Consider the following 19134-nt stretch of genomic DNA (forward strand, 5'->3'; position numbering starts at 1 on the left):
TTCTCCCTGAGGAATCGCTGCCTTCTGGACTTGATTGTGATTTAAACATGTTTATATGAATTTTGGCTCACTTTTCACTGAGTGCTGTGTGATTCAGCCTTGTGAGGGCACTTTAGCTAAATGAAGTTTCTGGTTTCCTCTTAATGCTAGGTAGTAAAGCTCTACAATGTAGTATTGTAGCACTGTCGTCCTGTCTCGTTGTTCATCAATTTGCTTGAGCGGGCACCAGTAATGTCTCCATTGTGAGACTTATTACTGTTTTTGGCATATCGAATACGCCACGGGTAGCTTTCAGGCTCTGCCGTGTGGGTGGGCTACTCTCAGTAGCTTGCCAGGCTCTCAGAGAGGGACAGAGGAATCGAACCCAGGTCGGCCGCATGCAAGGCAAATGCCCTACCTGCTGTGCTATTACTCCAGTCCAAAAGCTCTGACAATATATCGGGATAATTTGCTTTAGCTTTTAAAGTAGCTAATTTGGAAAACATTTTGTTCATTTGGAGGCCACATCTGGCTATGCTCAGGGCTGACTCCTGGCTGTGCACTTGGATCACTCCTGGCAGTGCTTAGGGGACCATATGTGATGCCAGGGATTGAGCCCAGGTTGGCCATGTGCAAGATAATACCCTACCTGCTGGACTATCTCTCCGACCCCTGGAAGACATTTTTATGAAACATGGTCCACTAATTTCATGTATCAGGCCTGGGCAAGAAAGTCAACATTACTTACTGAATCTTCACAGGAAGAGTAAATGCAGCTCATATAGAGGACAGGGGCAATGCAGGCCAGACTCAGCTTAAACATTCCTTGTTTCTTCATAACATAAAAAAAATAACATTAGAATCAAGAGTGATGTGAAAGAAGCCCACAACTTGAGCAGACTTTGAGATAGCTGGGTTTCCCCGATTCTGGAGGTTTATCTGCCAATAATTTCTGGTCCCCTGAGGAAAACTCACCCACCTGAAGTTGCCCAGTGGGAGAGTTTCACTAGAGCCAGCTTTGGGGGAAGCTATTAACCCCAGAGAGACTCTATTTGTTTCCAAGAAATTAAAATAATTTTCAGTGTGCACTCCCTTAAGGGGCTGGATCGACAACACAGCGGCAGGGCGTTTGCCTTTCACGCAGCCAACCCATGTTCGATTCCTCTGCCCCTCTCGGAGAGCCTGGCAAGCTACCGAGAGTATCGCGCCTGCACAGCAGAGCCTGGCAAGCTACCCATGGAGTATTTGATATGCCAAAAACAGTAACAATAAGTCTCACATTGAGAGACATTACTGGTGCCTGCTCAAACAAATTGATGAACAATGGGATGACAGTGACAGTGACAGTGACTCCCTTAAGATCTGTGGATCCCTAAGAGTCACATGGTACCTTCACGTAACTTACGCAGAACTGGTTTGAATTCTGCCTCTCTGAATTAGTGATGTGGCATATTCTTTGGGCAAGAATTTAATGTTCAGTAAATTTAGATTCAGTGCCTTTTGTGCCCATCTTTAAAAATGTTTCTACAATTTTAAGCTGTACCGGAAGGCTATGGAGATGGTAGAATGTTCCTTTCCATCTTCTCCCTCTACACTTCCTCTAATATGATCAGAAGTTATTTTGGTGCATTTTTGTTTATTGGTTTGCCTGGTTTTGGCGTTTTGGGCCACACCTTGCAATGCACAGGGCTTACTCCTGACACTGTGCCTGGGAATCACTCTTGGTAGGGCACAGGGTGCTACAAGTGGTTCCTGGGAATCTAACCAAGATTGGTCACATTCAAGGAAAGCAGCTTAATCCCATACTGTGTCTAATGTTGTGCTATGTTACATTTGTTAAATGAATGAATTGCAGTTACTATTGATAAAAATTAATCTTTTCCTTAGATTTCCTTAGAGCTAATTGAATTTATTTTTATTATTTTTTTTAAATTCAATTTATTTTTTCTATTCTGAAACTACTACTTACTGTTATGCTTCCTTAGACATTTCTGGACTCTGAGAATTATTCAGACTCTCCTTGTTTTCTTTGTTTTTGATGCTCTTGGTAATTTTAAGGAGTATTGGTTACATATAGGGTAGAATGTCCCCCAGTTATCATTTTTCTAATGCCGTGCACATCATTAGATTAGTAGTATGAATTTGGAGCAGTGACAATGCCACCACATCCTGTTCTAGTATAGACCATTAATATTGCTTCTCACTGTTAGTGGTCTTGCCCTGACTGGGGGTAGCAGGTTTCAATATTTCCCCTGAGAATGAAATCACTGCACAACCCTTTCTTCATTTCATACTGCTTTGGAATAAAATCTGATATACAGCGTCCTCTTTAGAGGTTTGGTGTTACATATTTGCAGCCCCTTATTTATTGAGTTATTTATATTGATATAAGTGCATGGATATTTATAATTTGGGTAGTAACTGAATACTACTTTTATTGTTATCGAAAAAGTCTTTGCTTTGACATTGAAAAATTCCTTAGTTTCTTTGTTATTTCAACATATCTCTCTCCTTTAGGATAGTCAAATTATTCTCTATGATAGTATGATCATGGACACTTAACACTGCACTCGCCAAAACCTATAGAACTGTCTGGAACACAGAGTAAACTTTATTGTGTGCAAATTAAAAAACTAGCAGGTTGAGGGTTTCTGGGATAGAAGGCAGTACATTACAAAGCAATTCAGCTACATAAAAGTGCTGCAGATGGATGTGTGTGTACATATGTGCAGATCTCTCTATCTTTAGAAATGAGTAGACTTGACAAGAATAAAAGCAAAAGAAGCTTTACACACTGACCTCTAGGTGATAAAGTCATTTACCACATGGTATAAGTCAACATTTTGATACTGACTATTTATGTAATTTGGGAATAAGTGTATTATAGAGAGTAGATGCCAGATTTCTCACTGATTAGGAGATCACAGATAAATAAGAAAGGATACTAGAGTAACTCATGGGCTAATGAATTATCTCTGGAGTCATCAGTATGCCCTTATGTTTAGTTAATACAGATAAACATTGTTGATGATGGAAATATTCGTAGACATATCTATATACATAGGTTAAGACCCACACGTATGTTTTCTTTCTCTGTCCATTTAGTTGACTTTTTGAAACTATAATATACCACCAGGAGCAGATGCAAGATGAAGCTATACTTTTAAAAAATGTGATGGCTGACATCACATTGTACATGGATCTTAGATTTAGAACCATTAACTGGTAGTTCTGAGTTTATGTTTTGGGGTTTCTTTTTTTGGGGGGGAGGGAGAGGGGGGGAATCCTCCAAATAGTTCTCAAGATGCTTAGGGGCTCCTCCCAGTGATTCTTGGCCAGCTGGGCCAGCCGTTCAATACAAGGGCCCAAGGATGCAGTAGTGCTTGAGCTCTGTGGTACCAGAGATTAGCTAGAGGCTAGAGGCCTCCAGATCCACATCCTGTGGTGCTTCGGGGGTTATGGGGCGTGCTTCAAATCATTGAACAGGGTCATTCACATGCAACCCTTAGCCTCTATCCAAGTAGTAAGCCCCTGTCAGCTACTTCAGGAAAACCATCTTCTTGCCTCTGTGGCTCCATGTGAGGATGGTCACATTGATTGCAGGAGTGATGCTGGCCTGCAGCTTCCTCACAGACTGGCTGAAGGGATTTGTGTTGTGCTTTCAACAGCCTCTGAGGCACATCCTCAGTAGGAGAGTATCTGGCCACCTTTTGTAGCTTCACCACGCTGGTACTGCCATTCCTGTCACCTCGACTGGCTTAGTCACCGCAGCAGGAACCTTCTTTCAATTTGCAATCTAGGACTTGGTGGCCCAGTACTTAATATACAGCAGAGCAGAAATATTGACAATTCCTCAGCTGAGGACTGGGCTTCAGCTGCAGCGGGGTTTCCCCGTCTTTGGTGTTTTAGCCTTGGGGTGATGGTTTTTTCTGAACCTTCCCATCTGCATCAATAATCTTGAGTCTTATTTTCTTCTTAGCAGCTGGCTTCTCCGCCTTTTCACCTGCCATCTTGTAAGACAGGAAAGGCTCACAAAATTATTCTTTAGTGTATTGTATAAATTAATATAGAGATCAGCTCTTCTTTCTCTGAACTGAGCTGTCTATGTAATATTTTCTTCTTATATTACATGTAGATACATCCTAATACAAATATTTTATTTTTGTTGGATTTCTAGCTTATCCACTCTCCCAGCTTATATAATCAAATAATAAAAGAAACATATCAGATTCTCCAAAGAGAAATGCAGATTCTGTTTTTCAAATAATTGAGATAATAAAGGTAGCAAGGGAATAGACATGTGCTGAGGTTAGAGCTTTAATCCAGCAGGTAGGGCATTTACCTTGCAAAGGCAGACCTGGGTTTGATTTGGCATCCATATATTCCTCTGGGCACTGCCAGGAGTAACCCCAGAGCATCACTGGGGTGTAGCCTAAAGGGCAAAAAGAAAAAAAGTAAAAAGTATTTTTATTTTTCAAGAAAAGAAAGTCTTATGAATGGCAATAACTTAGAATTTCAACTTATGATAATCTTTACCCCAACAATATCAGACTTCACTGAGTAAACATGAGACCTATGGAAGTTCCAGAAAATGAAAAGAGAGATAAGGACACAGTGGGAATATTCAGGGAAATAACACCTAAAAGATTGCCAGGAATTAGCTATTGATTTTCAGGAAGCTGAGGTCCAAAATTTTGAAACCAAAATGGCTTTCATCAAAATATACCATACTAGATTATTAGAACTCAATAATAAATAAAAATTATTGGAGATTTCTATGCAAAAGCAAAAGGTAATATCAAAAAAGCATTTATATTAGGCATTCATTAGTCTTTTTTTAAACAGAAACCTACAGATTAGATGAAAGTAGAATATTGTCATAGTCATACTACTAATAGACAAAAATGCCAGCTAAGAATATTCTGCCATGCAAAATCACCATTCAAAATACAATAGAGAAATAAAAGTGTTTTTAGATAAATAAAAACGAATAGTTTACCATAACCAGATGTATACTATAAGAAATGATGAAAGGAGTTCTTCTACATGAAAGGAAGAAATCAGAGATTACAAAATCCTCAGCAAGGAAACACATAGCCATTCAGTGACTACTACTACTCTAGAAAATGAACAACGGCAACTTGAGATTAAAAGTAGAGGGATAAAAAGGATGAAATAAAGATGACACCAGCACAAAGACTTTTTTAGATATGGGAAAGTATGCTTCAATCCCCATAGTAAGCACATAACAAAAATCTGGAGAAGAGACACAGAATAAAAATTGAAGAAATGGAAAGATTTCACCAGGGTAAATCCTCCACATGGAAAGATATATCAAACCAAAAAGGTTTTAGCAGATAAAAAACAAAAATATAAAACAACCAGAAAGCAAAAGATAGGCTGTAAGTAAGCTTCATATATCAATAATTACCCTAAAGGTAAATGGTCTGAATTTATAAAAAAAATGCAGAATGGATGAATGGATTAAAAAAAAGCAACAATCACAACTAGATTTAGCTAAACTATGTATACAAGAGTCTTATATCACATCATATCTCATATTATATCACATCAGATATGATGGCAAACATAAGCTCAGAGTGAAGTGATAGAACAAGGTTTTCTAAGCCAATAATGAATAAGAAATGTCAGGAACTACTCTCAGTTACTGTCATTGTCAACCCGTTGCTCACCGATTTGCTCAAGCGGGCACCAGTAACGTCTTCATTGTGATACTTGTTATTACTGTTTTTGGCATATCAGATACGCCACAACCCGTGGCATATCTGATATGCCATGTGAGAGTATCCCGCCCACATGGCAGAGCCTGGCAAGCTACCCGTGGCGTATTTGATATGCCAAAACCAGTAACAACAAGTCTCACAATGGAGAGATTACCGTGCCCGCTGGAACAAATCTATGTATAATGCAAATCTATGTATAATGAAATGACAGTGCTACAGTGCTTTCTGAGAGGTTTTGAAAAAGATACACAACAGATAGATACACATACCAATAAATACATACACAAACTCAGGTGTGAGTATATGAAAAATGATTTAAATTTTTCATTATTTTGATGATTAAAATTTTTATTATATTTTAGGTAATAGGATTTTAATAATGCTTAAGTTTGTGGGTTTGACACATAAAGTTATTGCACATTCCCAACATTGAAGTGGCCACAACCCTCCGCCTCTCTCCCTATGTCATTTCCAGCCTGACCTTCCTTATCTCCCTCCCATTTCCCCCCCCCACATTTGTTGATTGAAAGTTATGGTTTTTGGTGCATATTGTTACCTCCCTCAGGGGCGCCCATTTGCTCCATACCTCCCACCTTTGTTCCTGTGTTACTTCCAGAGAATCTATTCCTCTCCTTGCTCCTCCCAAACCTGGCACTTTCAGGTCTGTATTCCAATGTCCAAGGCTTATTATTGATTGATATCGTTCATACACTTGATTTGTTTCTCTGTATACCATAGATGAGTGAGATCATCCTGTATTTGCCCTTCTGATTCTGGCTCATTTCATTTAGCATGATACTCTCTGGTTCCCTCCAGCTAACCAAGAACTGCATGACTGTCCTGCCCCCCTGCCCCCTCCCATGGCTGCATAGTATTCGACTGTGTATTAATATCACAACTTTTTAACCCATTCACCTGTTGTTGGAAATTTGGCTTGCTTCCTTATTCTGGCTAATATACATAGTATTGTTCACACAGTTACAATAAGGATAGGCAGGTATATATATATGTATATATATATTTTATTTTATTCTTTAATTAGTGAATCACCATGAGGGTACAGATACAGATTCACACATTTTAGAACTTGTTTTTCCCTCATACAATGTTTACAAACACATCCCTCCACCAGTGCCCATTCTCCACCACCAATAAACCCAGTATCCCTCCCCCACAATCCCATCTCCCTCCCACCCCACCCTGCCTCTGTGGCAGGGTATTCCCTTTTGATCTCTCTCTCTCTCCAGTTGGGTGTTGTGGTTTGCAATAGGGGTATTGAGTGGCCATTGTGTTAGTCTCTAGTCTACTTTCAGCACGCATCTCCCTTCCCGGGTGGGATCTCCAACCACATTTTACTTGGTGTTCCCTTATCTATCTGAGCTAGGCAGGTATATTTTATATGAATGCTTTTTAAATGAACATTTAAAATGTTTTTTAAATGAAAAGTTTTTTTAAATGAATGTTTTAGTGTTTGAGGGGTAAATACCTAGAAATAGGATAACTGGGTCAAATGGGAGCTCCATGACTACTTTTTGGAGAAATATCCATTTTGTTTCCCATGGAGGCTGGACTAGATGACATTCCCACCAACAGTGAATGAGAGTTCCTTTTTTGCCACACCCTTTCCAACACTTGTTTTCAGTTTTTTGAGTATATGCCATTATCACTGGTATGAAATGATACATTATTGTCATTTTGATTTGTATTTTCCTGATACTAGGTCATAATGATTATCTTTTTAGTGTGATTATTGGCCACCCACATATCTTTTGGGATCTGCTCTCCTTATAGTTGATAAAATACACCTACAATTTTAAAAGGGAACAAGAGACAAAGTTGGATATTATATATTGATTAATATTTGTGCTGATCAAGGTACCAGTCCATCAAGAAGATATAATGATCATCAACATAATTCACCAACCTGGGCACACTCAAATATAAAACATAATAATTAACAGATAAAGAGTGCATTAACAGCAACACAATTACTATAGGAATCTCAGCATACCACTCACAGCAATAGTGGTAAAAATAGCAAGCATTAAATAAACTTAAGAGATGGACTTAATAAATATATACAGAAATTTCCATCTCTAAAGAAATGACCAGTTGAATGCAGTAACACATCAGGAGAATCATTCATCATGAAGAGTAGGATTTTTCCGGGAATGCAAAAACAGTTCAACATATGAAAATCAATTAATATGAAGTACTACATCATGAAGGAGAAAGATTAAAAAGAACTTACATAATTATGAGCTGGAGAAATAGCTTAAATGGCTTGAACATGTGATTAACATGTAAGAGGCCTGGGTTTATCCCTGCCATTATATGGTTTCCTGAGAACAAAGCTGGGCGTAGTCTCTGAGCAATGCCTGGTGCACCCTCTTTCTAGCTGCCCCCTCCCCCACAACATCACATAGTTATGTCAGGAGAACATGTATTTGGAAAGATTCATAATCTATTTTTGATTAAAAAATACATCAAACAGTGAACTGGGAATAGAAGAAACATCATCATCATCATTATCCCATTGATCGTTGATTTTCTCGAGTGGTCTCAGCAACGTCTCTATTCATCCTAGCCCTGAGATTTTAGAAGCCTCTCTCTTTACTCGTCCTTCCCAACGGTGCAGCGTTGGAGGCTCTTTCAGGGTCAGGGGAATGAGACCCATCATTGTTACTGGTTTAGGCATATGAATACACCACGGGGAGCTTACCAGGCTCTCCCATGCGGGCAGGAAACTCTCAGTAACTTGCCAGGTTCTCTGAGAAGGGAGAACTGGGCTATATGTCTTCGGGGAGGTTGGTTTTATAGTCTCTGGATGTTGGCCGTTGATAGGATTACACAGTGCTGGGGCAGTTTGTGGGTGTGACTGCCTAGCTACTGGAAAATGGGGCATCTGGGCAGAAGAGAGGCCCAGTCCCAATTCCAGCAGGCTTGGAGATCTCAACCCCGGCTTCTGCATACCTGGGTTCCTCTGCCAGTTCCTTCATGCGTGAGGCTCATCCGAACTTCTGGAGAGGGGCCTTGAGCATGGCTGTGGCTGGGTTCTGGAGGTCTTCAGCTACTAGGGCTCTGCTCCGGGTGGAGATGGAAGCTCAACCCGCCCTGCTCTGAGGGGCCCTGGTGAAGACAGCCAGGTGCCAGGTGCGGGGGTAAGAGACTCTGCCAGGTCTGAGACTTATATTTTGAAAAGCAGATTCAAATAATAAAAAAATAAAATTTCTTTCATATAATTCTAGCTCATATTCCTTTCTTTTTCATTTTGGATGAAATATATTTCTTAATTTGAAAATATATTTCTTAAATATTTAATATGTACAGCTTTCAGTTACTTTTAATAAAATACTTTAAAAGAAATAAAATGCTTTATATGAAAATTGCAAATTACATAAGAATATATATTAACTGAGTCAAGATACAAGAAATGTTATGTAATAAAAATTAAGAATCTACATAATTTACTTAAATATAAGACATTTACCTACTACAGGATAGTTCTTTCAATTTAACACAATGCAACAAAATGGAAGCATAAGATTGACTTTATTAAGCCACTTGGTACTTAATGGGAAATTTCAAGTACTTTCAATTCTCATTAATAATGAATAACATGGTACTTACCTCACAGCATGGCCAAATTTGATCCAAAAGGATTGGTGCACTATTAATAAATTCATTCCAAGAGGTAGCTCAAAGGGCTGGAGCACATGCTTTGTGTGCAGGAGCAATGGGTTCAATTAGCAATTCAATTAGAAGAAACATACCTCAACATTAGAAGGTCCGTGTATATTATAGCTGACATCATATTCAGGGGTGAAAAACCCAAAGTTTTCCCTTTAAGATCTGGAACTAGGAAAGGACTTCTACTCTCACCACTATTCTTTAACATTGTTTTTGGAAGTTACAGCCACAGTAATAGGTAAGAGAAAAATATAAAAGGAATCCAAGTAGGAAAGAGGCTTTTGCATATGACATGATAACACACATAGAAAACTCTAAGGACTTCACCAAAAAAAAAAACTATAAGAAGGGAGGGGGGATGATGGTGTAGGGGATAAGGCATTTACTTTGCACTCAGATGATCTTGATTAATCCCTAGTACCACATATGGTCCACTGAGCACTCCAAAGAGTTACCCCTGAGCACAGAGCCAAATGTAAGCCCTGAGTATTGCCATGTGTGGACCCAAAACAAGAAACAAAACTGCTAGAAAGAATAATGAGTTTGGTAAAGTGGCATGATAAAAAAAATCAATACACACAAACTTGTTGCATTTCTATGTACAATCTATTGTGGAGAGGGAAATGAAGACACTATTTTCATTTACATTTGCATCATAAAAAAAATTCTTGAGAGTAAGTTGAACAAACGAAATGAAAGACCTGTGTATGGAAAACTATAAGAGATTACTAAAAGAGATGGAAGACTCAAACAGAATGATGTTCTGTGCTAATGGATTAGAAGAATAAAAATGATCAAAATAACCAGCTTCCAAAGCAATGTTTAGAGTTGAAGCAATCCTTATCAAAATATCAATAGCAATTTCCAAAAAACACAGCAAAGTATCCTGAAGGTTTTAACTGTCACTGTCCTGTCACTGTCATCCCATTGCTCATTGATTTGTTTGAGCGGGCACCAGTAATGTCTCTCATTGAGAGACTTATTGTTACTGTTTTTGGCATATTGAATATGCCACAGGTAGCTTGCCAGGCTTTGCCATGCGGGCTCCATACTCTCAGTAGCTTGCTGGGCTCTCCAAGAGGGGCGGAGGAATCGAACACAGGTTGGCTGTGTGGAAGGCGAAAGCCCAACCACTCTGCTATCGCTCCAGCCCAAGGTTTTAACATGTTTTAAAATTTTTTAATTATTATTATTTTTAAAGAACCACCAAAGATCACTACTATTAGACAAAGCAATTCTTTTTTTCAAATTTTTTTTTATTGAATCACCATGAGAAAAGTTACAAAGCTTTCAGGTTTAAGTCTCAGTCATACAATGATCAAACACCCATCCCTTCACTAGTGTACATGTGTGCATGTTCCACCACCAAGAACCCCAGTATACATCCCATTTCACTCTCTCCTCCTATGTGGTTGATGATTTTCACTTTACTCTCTCTTTACTTTGATTACATTCAATATTTCGACAGAAAATTCACTATTATTATTTGGAATTTCCCCCCAATAATCAGACCTGCTGAAAAGGCATCATTTGATAATTAATTTTCCATTGCTGAGAATGAAGAGTATATAAAGTTTGGGATTTCTGGTATTTTAGTAATTAAGTCTAGAGAAATTTCTGCAGAGTAGACAAAGCAATTCTAAGAAAAAAAAAGTCTCACACTCCTTGACTTGAACTATATTACAAGGCTACAGTAACTAAAGCAGTATAGTATTAGAACAAAAATAGGCACACAGGCTAATGATTTATATAGAGTTCTGAATTAAGCTCCCATACATATGACATCTAACCCATAATAAAGGAGCCAAATTTGTAAAATTGAGAAAAGGAAACCTCTTCTCTAAACGTTGCTGGACAACGGGAGTACCATATGCAAAAAAGGTGAAGTTTGATCACTCTTTAGCACCACATAAAAATTAACTTAAAATGGAATAAAGACTTAAAATCCCACCCCAACCATAAAATATATAGAAGAAGACATAGGTGGAAATATTAAGACTTCAACATCAGACATGAATTTGGAGAATTCAGCTTCACTGTCAAGGGAAAGAAAAGCAAGAATAAAATATTCTTAGGACTACATTAAATATCCTCCAGAGCAGGCTTGATCCTGGCACTGTATAGACCCAGCACTGGGTGACACTGGGCACAGAGACAGGACTGGCTCCTGAGTCCTGCTAGGTGGGGCTCCCAGACCAAATCAAGCAAATGAGCAGACTAAGAAGTCTCTTCTCTTGGACAACTCACAGCAATTGGTTGAATAATTCTAGTAGTCTTATCATCAGGATAATTTCTAAATCAGTAATCAATTGATAGTATTTGGCCCACAAAGACTGTGCTTTGGGGGAAATTAGATTTGTGAACCTGGCATTTCAATAAATAGAAATGTAATTTTCAAAGTTCTTTCTGTTTCCGCCTATGTATTGACCTGAAATTCTTCTCCATTCCTGATGGTCACCACATGGGTAGGCTGTTCCTAGTGCTGGTTGATCTGGGATTTAGTCTATGTAAGTGGCTCTTAAACTTCACTGTGTGAGGATAAGGTGACAGCGTCTCCCCACCCAGTACTTTAATTTCAGTCTGGTGATTGTCTATGCTGGTGAGAGCCCCCTTTCCCTGACCTGCAGATATCTGAGGCAGCTGGGGATCTGTGCATATCCCAAGTATTGCCTGAATTCTTTAGGGTGGGGACAATGTATTTTATTTACCCATAACTACATAAATGAGCTATAATTTGCCAGCTTCTGCCCCATATAGTAAATGAGAATTTGGATCAGTGAATTTGTTACTTCTTTATGAATAAGTGAGTAAGCTAAATGTTCTAGGTCAGTGTGCATGTATTATATAGAAGAAAGGAAAGAAAAATAATTTATTACGTATATATCAGGACAGTTATGTTACTTTCACACATGTACCAGATAGTTATTTAGGGTCTGTTATGTGCTAGGCAGTCAAACTCAAAATATAATAGTAGTGACTCAGAGAGGAGTTTCCTGTTTTATGAAATGTGCATTTAGAGATGGGGAAGTTAAAGATTTAGGAGTATTGTTTTGTGAGAGTATCTGAGGCTTATGTGTGGTTAAACTGTCCCTTTGGATTGGATGAATAGTCAGAAGAGACTTTCTAAGGAGGGTTTTGTGAAGAGTTAATTCAAGCTTATAGGCTTTAAGGGGCTTAAATAAACCATAATAACTTTTTAGTTAGGAAGCCATTATTAATATAGTTTGTGTTTAACTTAAAATTTAACCTCCCTCCCTCATTAGCTGTTCTAAGACTTGTTTGTCTAACAATCCTTCTTGTAGGAAAAAATTATTCAGTGCCACCCCCTTTTTCTCAGTATATTACCACCCTCCTGGAAGGTGGTGTCTCCCACTTTGGATAACTGCCCTTCATTAAATTGATTTTGTTATTTTATACTGAGCCTGGCAAGCTCCCTGTGGCATATTCTATATGCCAAAAACAGTAACAACAATCTCACAATGGAGACATTACTGGTGCCCGCTTGAGCAAATCGATGAACAATGGGATGACGGTGCTATAACTACATGAGCAGCTTAAGGAAATTGAAATTTTTTTGTCAATATATATGTTTTTAATTGAGGAGACTTGAAACACTGCAGTTGTCAAATAAGGATTCTTCATCCACAGGTTGAAAGTTATTGATGCCGTTCATTCAGCAGATGTCTGTAGTGTTCTCAGTGGTAATCTATGTTCTAAAACTGAAAATGAAAACATCCATTCACAAGATTTTGTCTGCTTTTGTGTTAAGCATCCATATGGACTAAATCTTTTTTCTTTTTTTTTTTGTGGGGAGTATATTTATGGCAGTGCTTGTGGGATCCAGTCCTTTGAGTTATTTCCTTTGCACTGGACCAAAACTCTCTCACCAGATATAAGGGTTGAATGTAATTTGTTCTTAAAATTGTTCCCAGAAGATGAAGAAAAACATGCAATTCTTCAAACCAGAGGCCATGAAATAGAAATTGTATTTTTTATTTTCACTTATTGTACATCTCTCTTTTAGTCGTAGCAAGCATATAAAAGTACACTGGTGATTGATGTGATTTTGATTTTGAATTTGAGTGTTTTGAATTTGAGATTAGGTGGTTTCTACCTTCTCTCACTTCTATCTGTGCACCCCACCCAACTCCTACCCAATCAGGCAGGATTAGCCATCATAGAACAGGTTATACATCTATTTTCTTACACAGCCTGGCACAGAGTGCCAATCATTTGGGAAATAACTGAAGTAAAGAGATGAACATTAATTAAGACACGTTGTCATGTTCCAGATCTGCAAAGTTGAACAGATCCATATATTGTCTCTAGTTTATTTGGGCATCAGACAGTGTCAAAAAACAAAACCTCTTGCTGCTTGCTTTTGCTTCTAAAAAATATGCTAAGAGGTTTCCTCTATGAGGCCAGGCTATATACTTTTTGTTTTCCTGCTGCAATTTTGGCTGCTGTGCTTCAGCTTATTGGGGCACAGAGATGTGCCTTTGGGAAGCAGAGAAGTTTGAGCTGTGTCACAATTTATGAGGAGGCAGTAATGGGCTTCAGCTGAATGCTAATTAACCGGGAGTTGTTCGGGGAGACTGCATAAGAACTGTTGGTTGGTAGTAAATTAGTCACTAGCCCTATTGATATGGACTGTAAGTTTAGATCAGAGCTCAAAAGGTGCCCAAATCCTTATGACCGAGTGCCAAACTTGGCCACAAGTGTCAGAATAACACCCCGCGTGGTGCTGAATAGTAGAAGATGACTTTGCAGGATTTTAATGAGCTAAGTACAGTTGTGTGTGTGTGTGTGTGTGTGTGTGTGTGTGTGTGTGTGTGTGTGTGTGTGCTAAAGCTTCCAACTGTTTCTAGATTCAAGGAATGGGGAGCCTTGGTGGTTAAATGGATGATCAGAGCTGTTCTGGCACTTGGATTTGAAAAGCTGCCAACGGCATGAAAGAATAGAGTGCTCTGGAGAAATCCATGTCCCTCGTCGGATGGCCTTTCTTTGCTTGCGTATTAAGCTCCCTGGCTGTCCACACATGCAAACCGTAGCCTTTATCAAACCATGCGGGGTGGCTTTTCTGAGAAGTGATATTCTCGCCACGGAACAAAACAAGCGCCGGCTTTTGGAAGCTTTCCCTGATTCCCAGGCTGCTCTTTGATTGCCAGTTACCTTGCTTCTTCATTTCCATTTCGAGCTTGAGAAGAGGGGAGTTAATGATTCATTTGCTCTCAATGACCTTTTGAATAATTGGACTGAGATGTACCCATGCGACTCTTAAAGGCTCCCCCCCTCCCCTTTTACGTCCCTCGTTTGGCTTTAATATTTACAGCCTCCTTCTCAGTCTACATGCCTGAACGCCTGAAGGAAGCAAAACATTTATTGCCTCTCCCTCCCCGGAGTTCGCGAGCTTTTCACCCAGCCTCATTCCTTGCTTCTCCATCACGCGCGCGGGGGCCCTGCCTCATGCCCGGGGGACTCCTGAGTTCTCCTGAGTCTCTGCCGTACAGTCTGTTGATTTCATCAAAGCCAAACGATGGATTCTGACTCGGACTCACCTTTTAACTACTCTTGGCCTTCCTTTCCCAAAATGAGGATTCGGCGGAGGGCGTCCAAACAAGGTAGATTCTGGGGGATCCCCCGTTTTACTCCCCAAACCAGTCATCTTCACCTTCTGCCCCCTTCCCTCCTCGCTTCTGTACAGACTGTTTTCTGATGAAGTTCGTGTTTATACATGTTTTTATAAAATGCTCCCGGGATAAGTACCGTGCAGTGCAGTCTCTAGAGGTAATCCTACTTGTTCTCATATTCCTTTCACTTAGAATCTACTTTCCTATTACTTTGTGAAAGCAATTGAGAGAAAGAGAAAGAGAGAGAGAGGGAGAGAAAGAGAGGGAGGGAGGGGGGAGAGAGGGAAAGAGAGAGAGGGAGAGGGGGAGAGAGAAAGAGAGAGAGAAGAGAGAGGGGGAGAGAGAGGGAGAGAGGGGGAGAGAGAAAGAGAGAGGAGAGAGGAGAGAAAGAGAGAGAGAGGAGAGAGAGAGAGGAGAAAGAGCAAGGTAAATATTTTGAATTTACCTAGTCAATATTACCCTGGTGTTACTTTGACAATAGGGAGTTCTGTTGATTTCAGGGTGCCAGGTCTTTGTGGCTTATACAGAGAAATATACATGTGATTGGTACCCATTTTCTGCTGCTCCTTTTGTGTTTTAGTTCTCAAGTTGTGTGATAATTTTAAATATTTAAATGTAGGTATATAATTTTGGTCTCATGAAGGTTTGTTTTGGGCTTTTCCTTTTAGGCTATTGATTTTACAGTTGCTCTAAGGAGGGCATTTTTTTTAAAAAAGAAAGTAATTTTAACACAAAAAGACTTCTATCACGGAAGGATATAGTTTGATTTTAAAGTTTATTGGCTTTATTCGCAAGTATTAAGAATCCTTTACCACCCAAGGAAGGAGCTCCATTAGTCTGATGTGTGACTAGTGATGGACTGGCTTTATGTCCCTGGCACCTGTCTCCCATAGTCCACCCTCCAGAGCACCTGATGTGTGGACGCAAGGGACCAGGTCTCTGTTCAGCTTCGCTGTCCTTTTCCAAGCTCAGCAGGTGTCATAATAACCTGCAGAGGCTTCCCACAGCAGAAAAGGGAGAGGTAACCTTCCCTTCCTTAGCTTGTGTAGGGACTTCAGTTTTCATTATTGTTTTTGAATTTTCATAGGGTTTTCCCAGTGGTACTCAGGGACCACTGGGACCACCTGTGGTGATGCTGGGGAGCGGGGTCAGGGGGGTAGGGGGTGAAGGATTATGTAGTGCCAGGGATTGAACTCAGAGACTTGCACATGTGAAACATGGGGACCACTCCTTTGAACTAGGGGGTTTCTAATTTAAGGAGAAGGAAACATTTCATGAACTTATACAGAGAAGAAAGTTTCTGAAAGTGAATGTCTCTGGAGCATTGTCGTTGGGGAACAGAAGCTATTTATATATGTATCTATCTTTTTTTTTTTTGGTCTGGAACAGAATAACCTATCTCACTGCTTGGTTCCTTTCCTAGAGGAAAACAGGTTTGCTGTTGACATACCTGGGTAACATCCGGGGTCTTTTTCTTTTCTTCTAACATGAGGAGAGCAATATCTGTGTATTTCTCTCTGGGATCAAGACCACATTCAGGAATAAAATGGGTTGATCATTTAGGCTTAAAACAAAACTCCAGCCTGAACAAATCACTTACGCTGCTCAACTGGTATCCTTGGAATACTATCATTAGAGCCTTAAAACTGCGATACAACATCTTACGTTGAATCTGTTATTCTGTTTTAAAATTCAGATTCTGCTAATTCAGGTTAAGTGCCATGATGTGTGAAACTTACCATTACGTGGTTCAGGGGGAAAATATACTGTTGAGAACACGCAAGCATTTTACAAGCTTGCGCATGTAAAAGCAAGTCCAGACATGGACAGAAGAGGAGGGAAATGTTGGTGATAGGTCAGTCTGGGGAAAGGGTAGCACCAGCGTTCTAGGTTCTAGCCTGATTCTTTTAGCCTTCCTGTAAGTTGGAAATCATTTCCAAGTGATGTGAATTTTAAAACTTTTCAATGACATCTTCGAGGGGGAGATGCGCTGTCATAGTTATATCAGCGTGAACATGACTAGTTCAGTGAGAAATTCTCAGGGGCAGGTGAGAGAGTCAGTAAGAGAAGGGCTCCCCCAGGATGCTGACCCTAATCCTGTTGGGTTGGGGAAATCTGCTTTGTAAAATCTTGTCTGTAGATGGTCCTGCCTTTTGACTGGAGGTCTGTGTTGTGGGGGGCCTGGGTAGCCTAACAACGTGGAGATTAATGATTAGGGTTCAGTGGAAAAGCTGGAGTCTGGTGAAGTGGTAGGGAACACATTAATCACCCTCTCCTTTTAAATCCAAAGTTGGAACCCAGCCAGTTTGAACTGTAGAAAGTCATAACAAAGCTATGTATAAATTAAACTCCATTCAAGTGAAAGCAAGTACCTGGGATAGGAAAATGATTAACTATTTGCTACTAAGAGACCAAAGACAAGTGGAAATCAGTTTGGTAGCAGTGAGTTGGGTGCCGTCACACAGTGTTGTGTGCTTGCTTGTCTCATTAAGTGGTGAGGGCTAGTTGTAAAGAGTGTGTTTGTGTACACTGTCTAGTTTGTTGGATGGAGTTCCAGAGTCAAAGACCCTGGAGGGAGAGGAGCCTCAGAACTGACATGGACCAACTATGTGATTTCACAGAAGAGATGGTGGAATCATCCAGCAGGGAAAATGTGGAAAATGATTCATATGTTCAAGGAACACTTGTGGGGTGACAGGCACTGTCCAAGAGGGTGGGGTGAAGTGAAAAAAAGCAGGTTGATAAGCTGCTTATAGGGTCTTAGCATTGAGAATGGATTCTGTGTCTCTCAGGAACTAGGTAGACCTCATCCATAGATGAGAAAAACACCAAAGAACCTGTTTTCTGTTTGATGGCAAGTATGTGAAGAACCTTGTCTTTTCAGAAGACGAGTTGATTATAATTGCCAATCTTTAAAAATAAGGTGACTGCACCTGTATTGCAAACCATAACACCCAAACGGAGAGAGTAAAAGGGAATGTGCCTGCCACAGAGGCGGGGGGTGGGGGGTGGAGGATGGGGTGGGAGTGGCAGGATGGATACTGGGAACATTAGTGGTGGAGAATGGGCACTGGTGGAGGGATGGATACTTGATCATTGTATGACTGAAACATAGTCACGAAAGACTGTAAGCCTGTAACTGTATCTCATAGTGACTCATATATATATGTATATATATATGTATATATATATATAGTGACTGCATTTTCTTCCTATTTCTATTCTGCTAATCACCACCAATATCCTCGGAATTTTGATTCCTGTCACCTGGAAAATCATGAAGGAGGTTTTTGTGAACTTGGAGTTTCTGGCTTATTAACAAACTTTTCAGATTTGAGAAATATTTTAAAAATCCTCCATGATTTCTCTATTCTGACTTTCCTTCTTAGCACTACTATTCCCCCTCTCCCCCTTTCTTTTATCTTAGCTGTTGCCATGACCAGGGATCACTCCACTCACACATTTGCTGGGAGTGCACTGGAGATCTGTGTTGTATTCTGGTCTTGACAATGACAGTGCTCCTAGGACCACACTGGGCATGTGGAGCAGTGCCAGGGACAGTGCCAGGGATGGAACTGGAGACCTCATGCCCGTAAGGCAGGTACTTTACTACTGAGCCATATTCTTGGGTGTCTTGTTAGCATTCTTTTAACATTCCCTTCTATTCTTCTTGTCTTTATTGTCGCTGTTCCTTTTATTCCCTCCCCTCCCTACCCGCTCCCCACATACTGATGACTTGTTTAGAGAATGATGTGATAATATATAAAGAGAGTTTGGTAGTAAGAGGAAAAATAGATTACTAGATGCCCATCAATACTATATATCAATTGTAAAATGCATCTAACATTCTTCTCATCCTCTTGCCTTCTGAAGGGGAGAGAAAAGGATATAATTTAGAAGCAGTGACTTTGAAAATGAACGGTATCTTGGGGGATAACCACTGCCCAAAATGTATTCCTAGGATTCTCCAAAGTTGCTATTTCACGGGTAGTGCAAGGACAGGCTGTCCTGGGAACCCAGTGGTTAAAGATTGGAGTGGGCTAGAATCCACAGCCGTTCTGCTTCAAGGGCTCCAGGAATGCCTGGATTTC

The 19134-nt window shown here is 40.0% G+C and overlaps 1 protein-coding gene across 4 annotated transcripts in view; it reads left to right on the top strand.

The window, feature by feature from the left end:
• The window catches only part of ARHGEF28 (Rho guanine nucleotide exchange factor 28), a 362811-nt gene that overhangs the window by 196193 nt on the left and 147484 nt on the right, over positions 1-19134 (top strand). The window contains exon 1 of one of the 4 annotated variants that reach the window (XM_004608516.2): positions 14648-15034. The exons of the other annotated variants lie outside the window; for them this stretch is intronic. Coding sequence (XP_004608573.2) covers positions 14950-15034 — 85 coding nt within the window. The 5' untranslated portion in view covers positions 14648-14949. Of the gene's footprint in view, positions 1-14647; positions 15035-19134 lie in introns of those variants that run through there. 4 annotated transcript variants of the gene reach the window in all.

Source organism: Sorex araneus, chromosome 1 (assembly GCF_027595985.1).
Source record: "Sorex araneus isolate mSorAra2 chromosome 1, mSorAra2.pri, whole genome shotgun sequence".
Classification (NCBI taxonomy): Eukaryota; Metazoa; Chordata; class Mammalia; order Eulipotyphla; family Soricidae; genus Sorex; species Sorex araneus.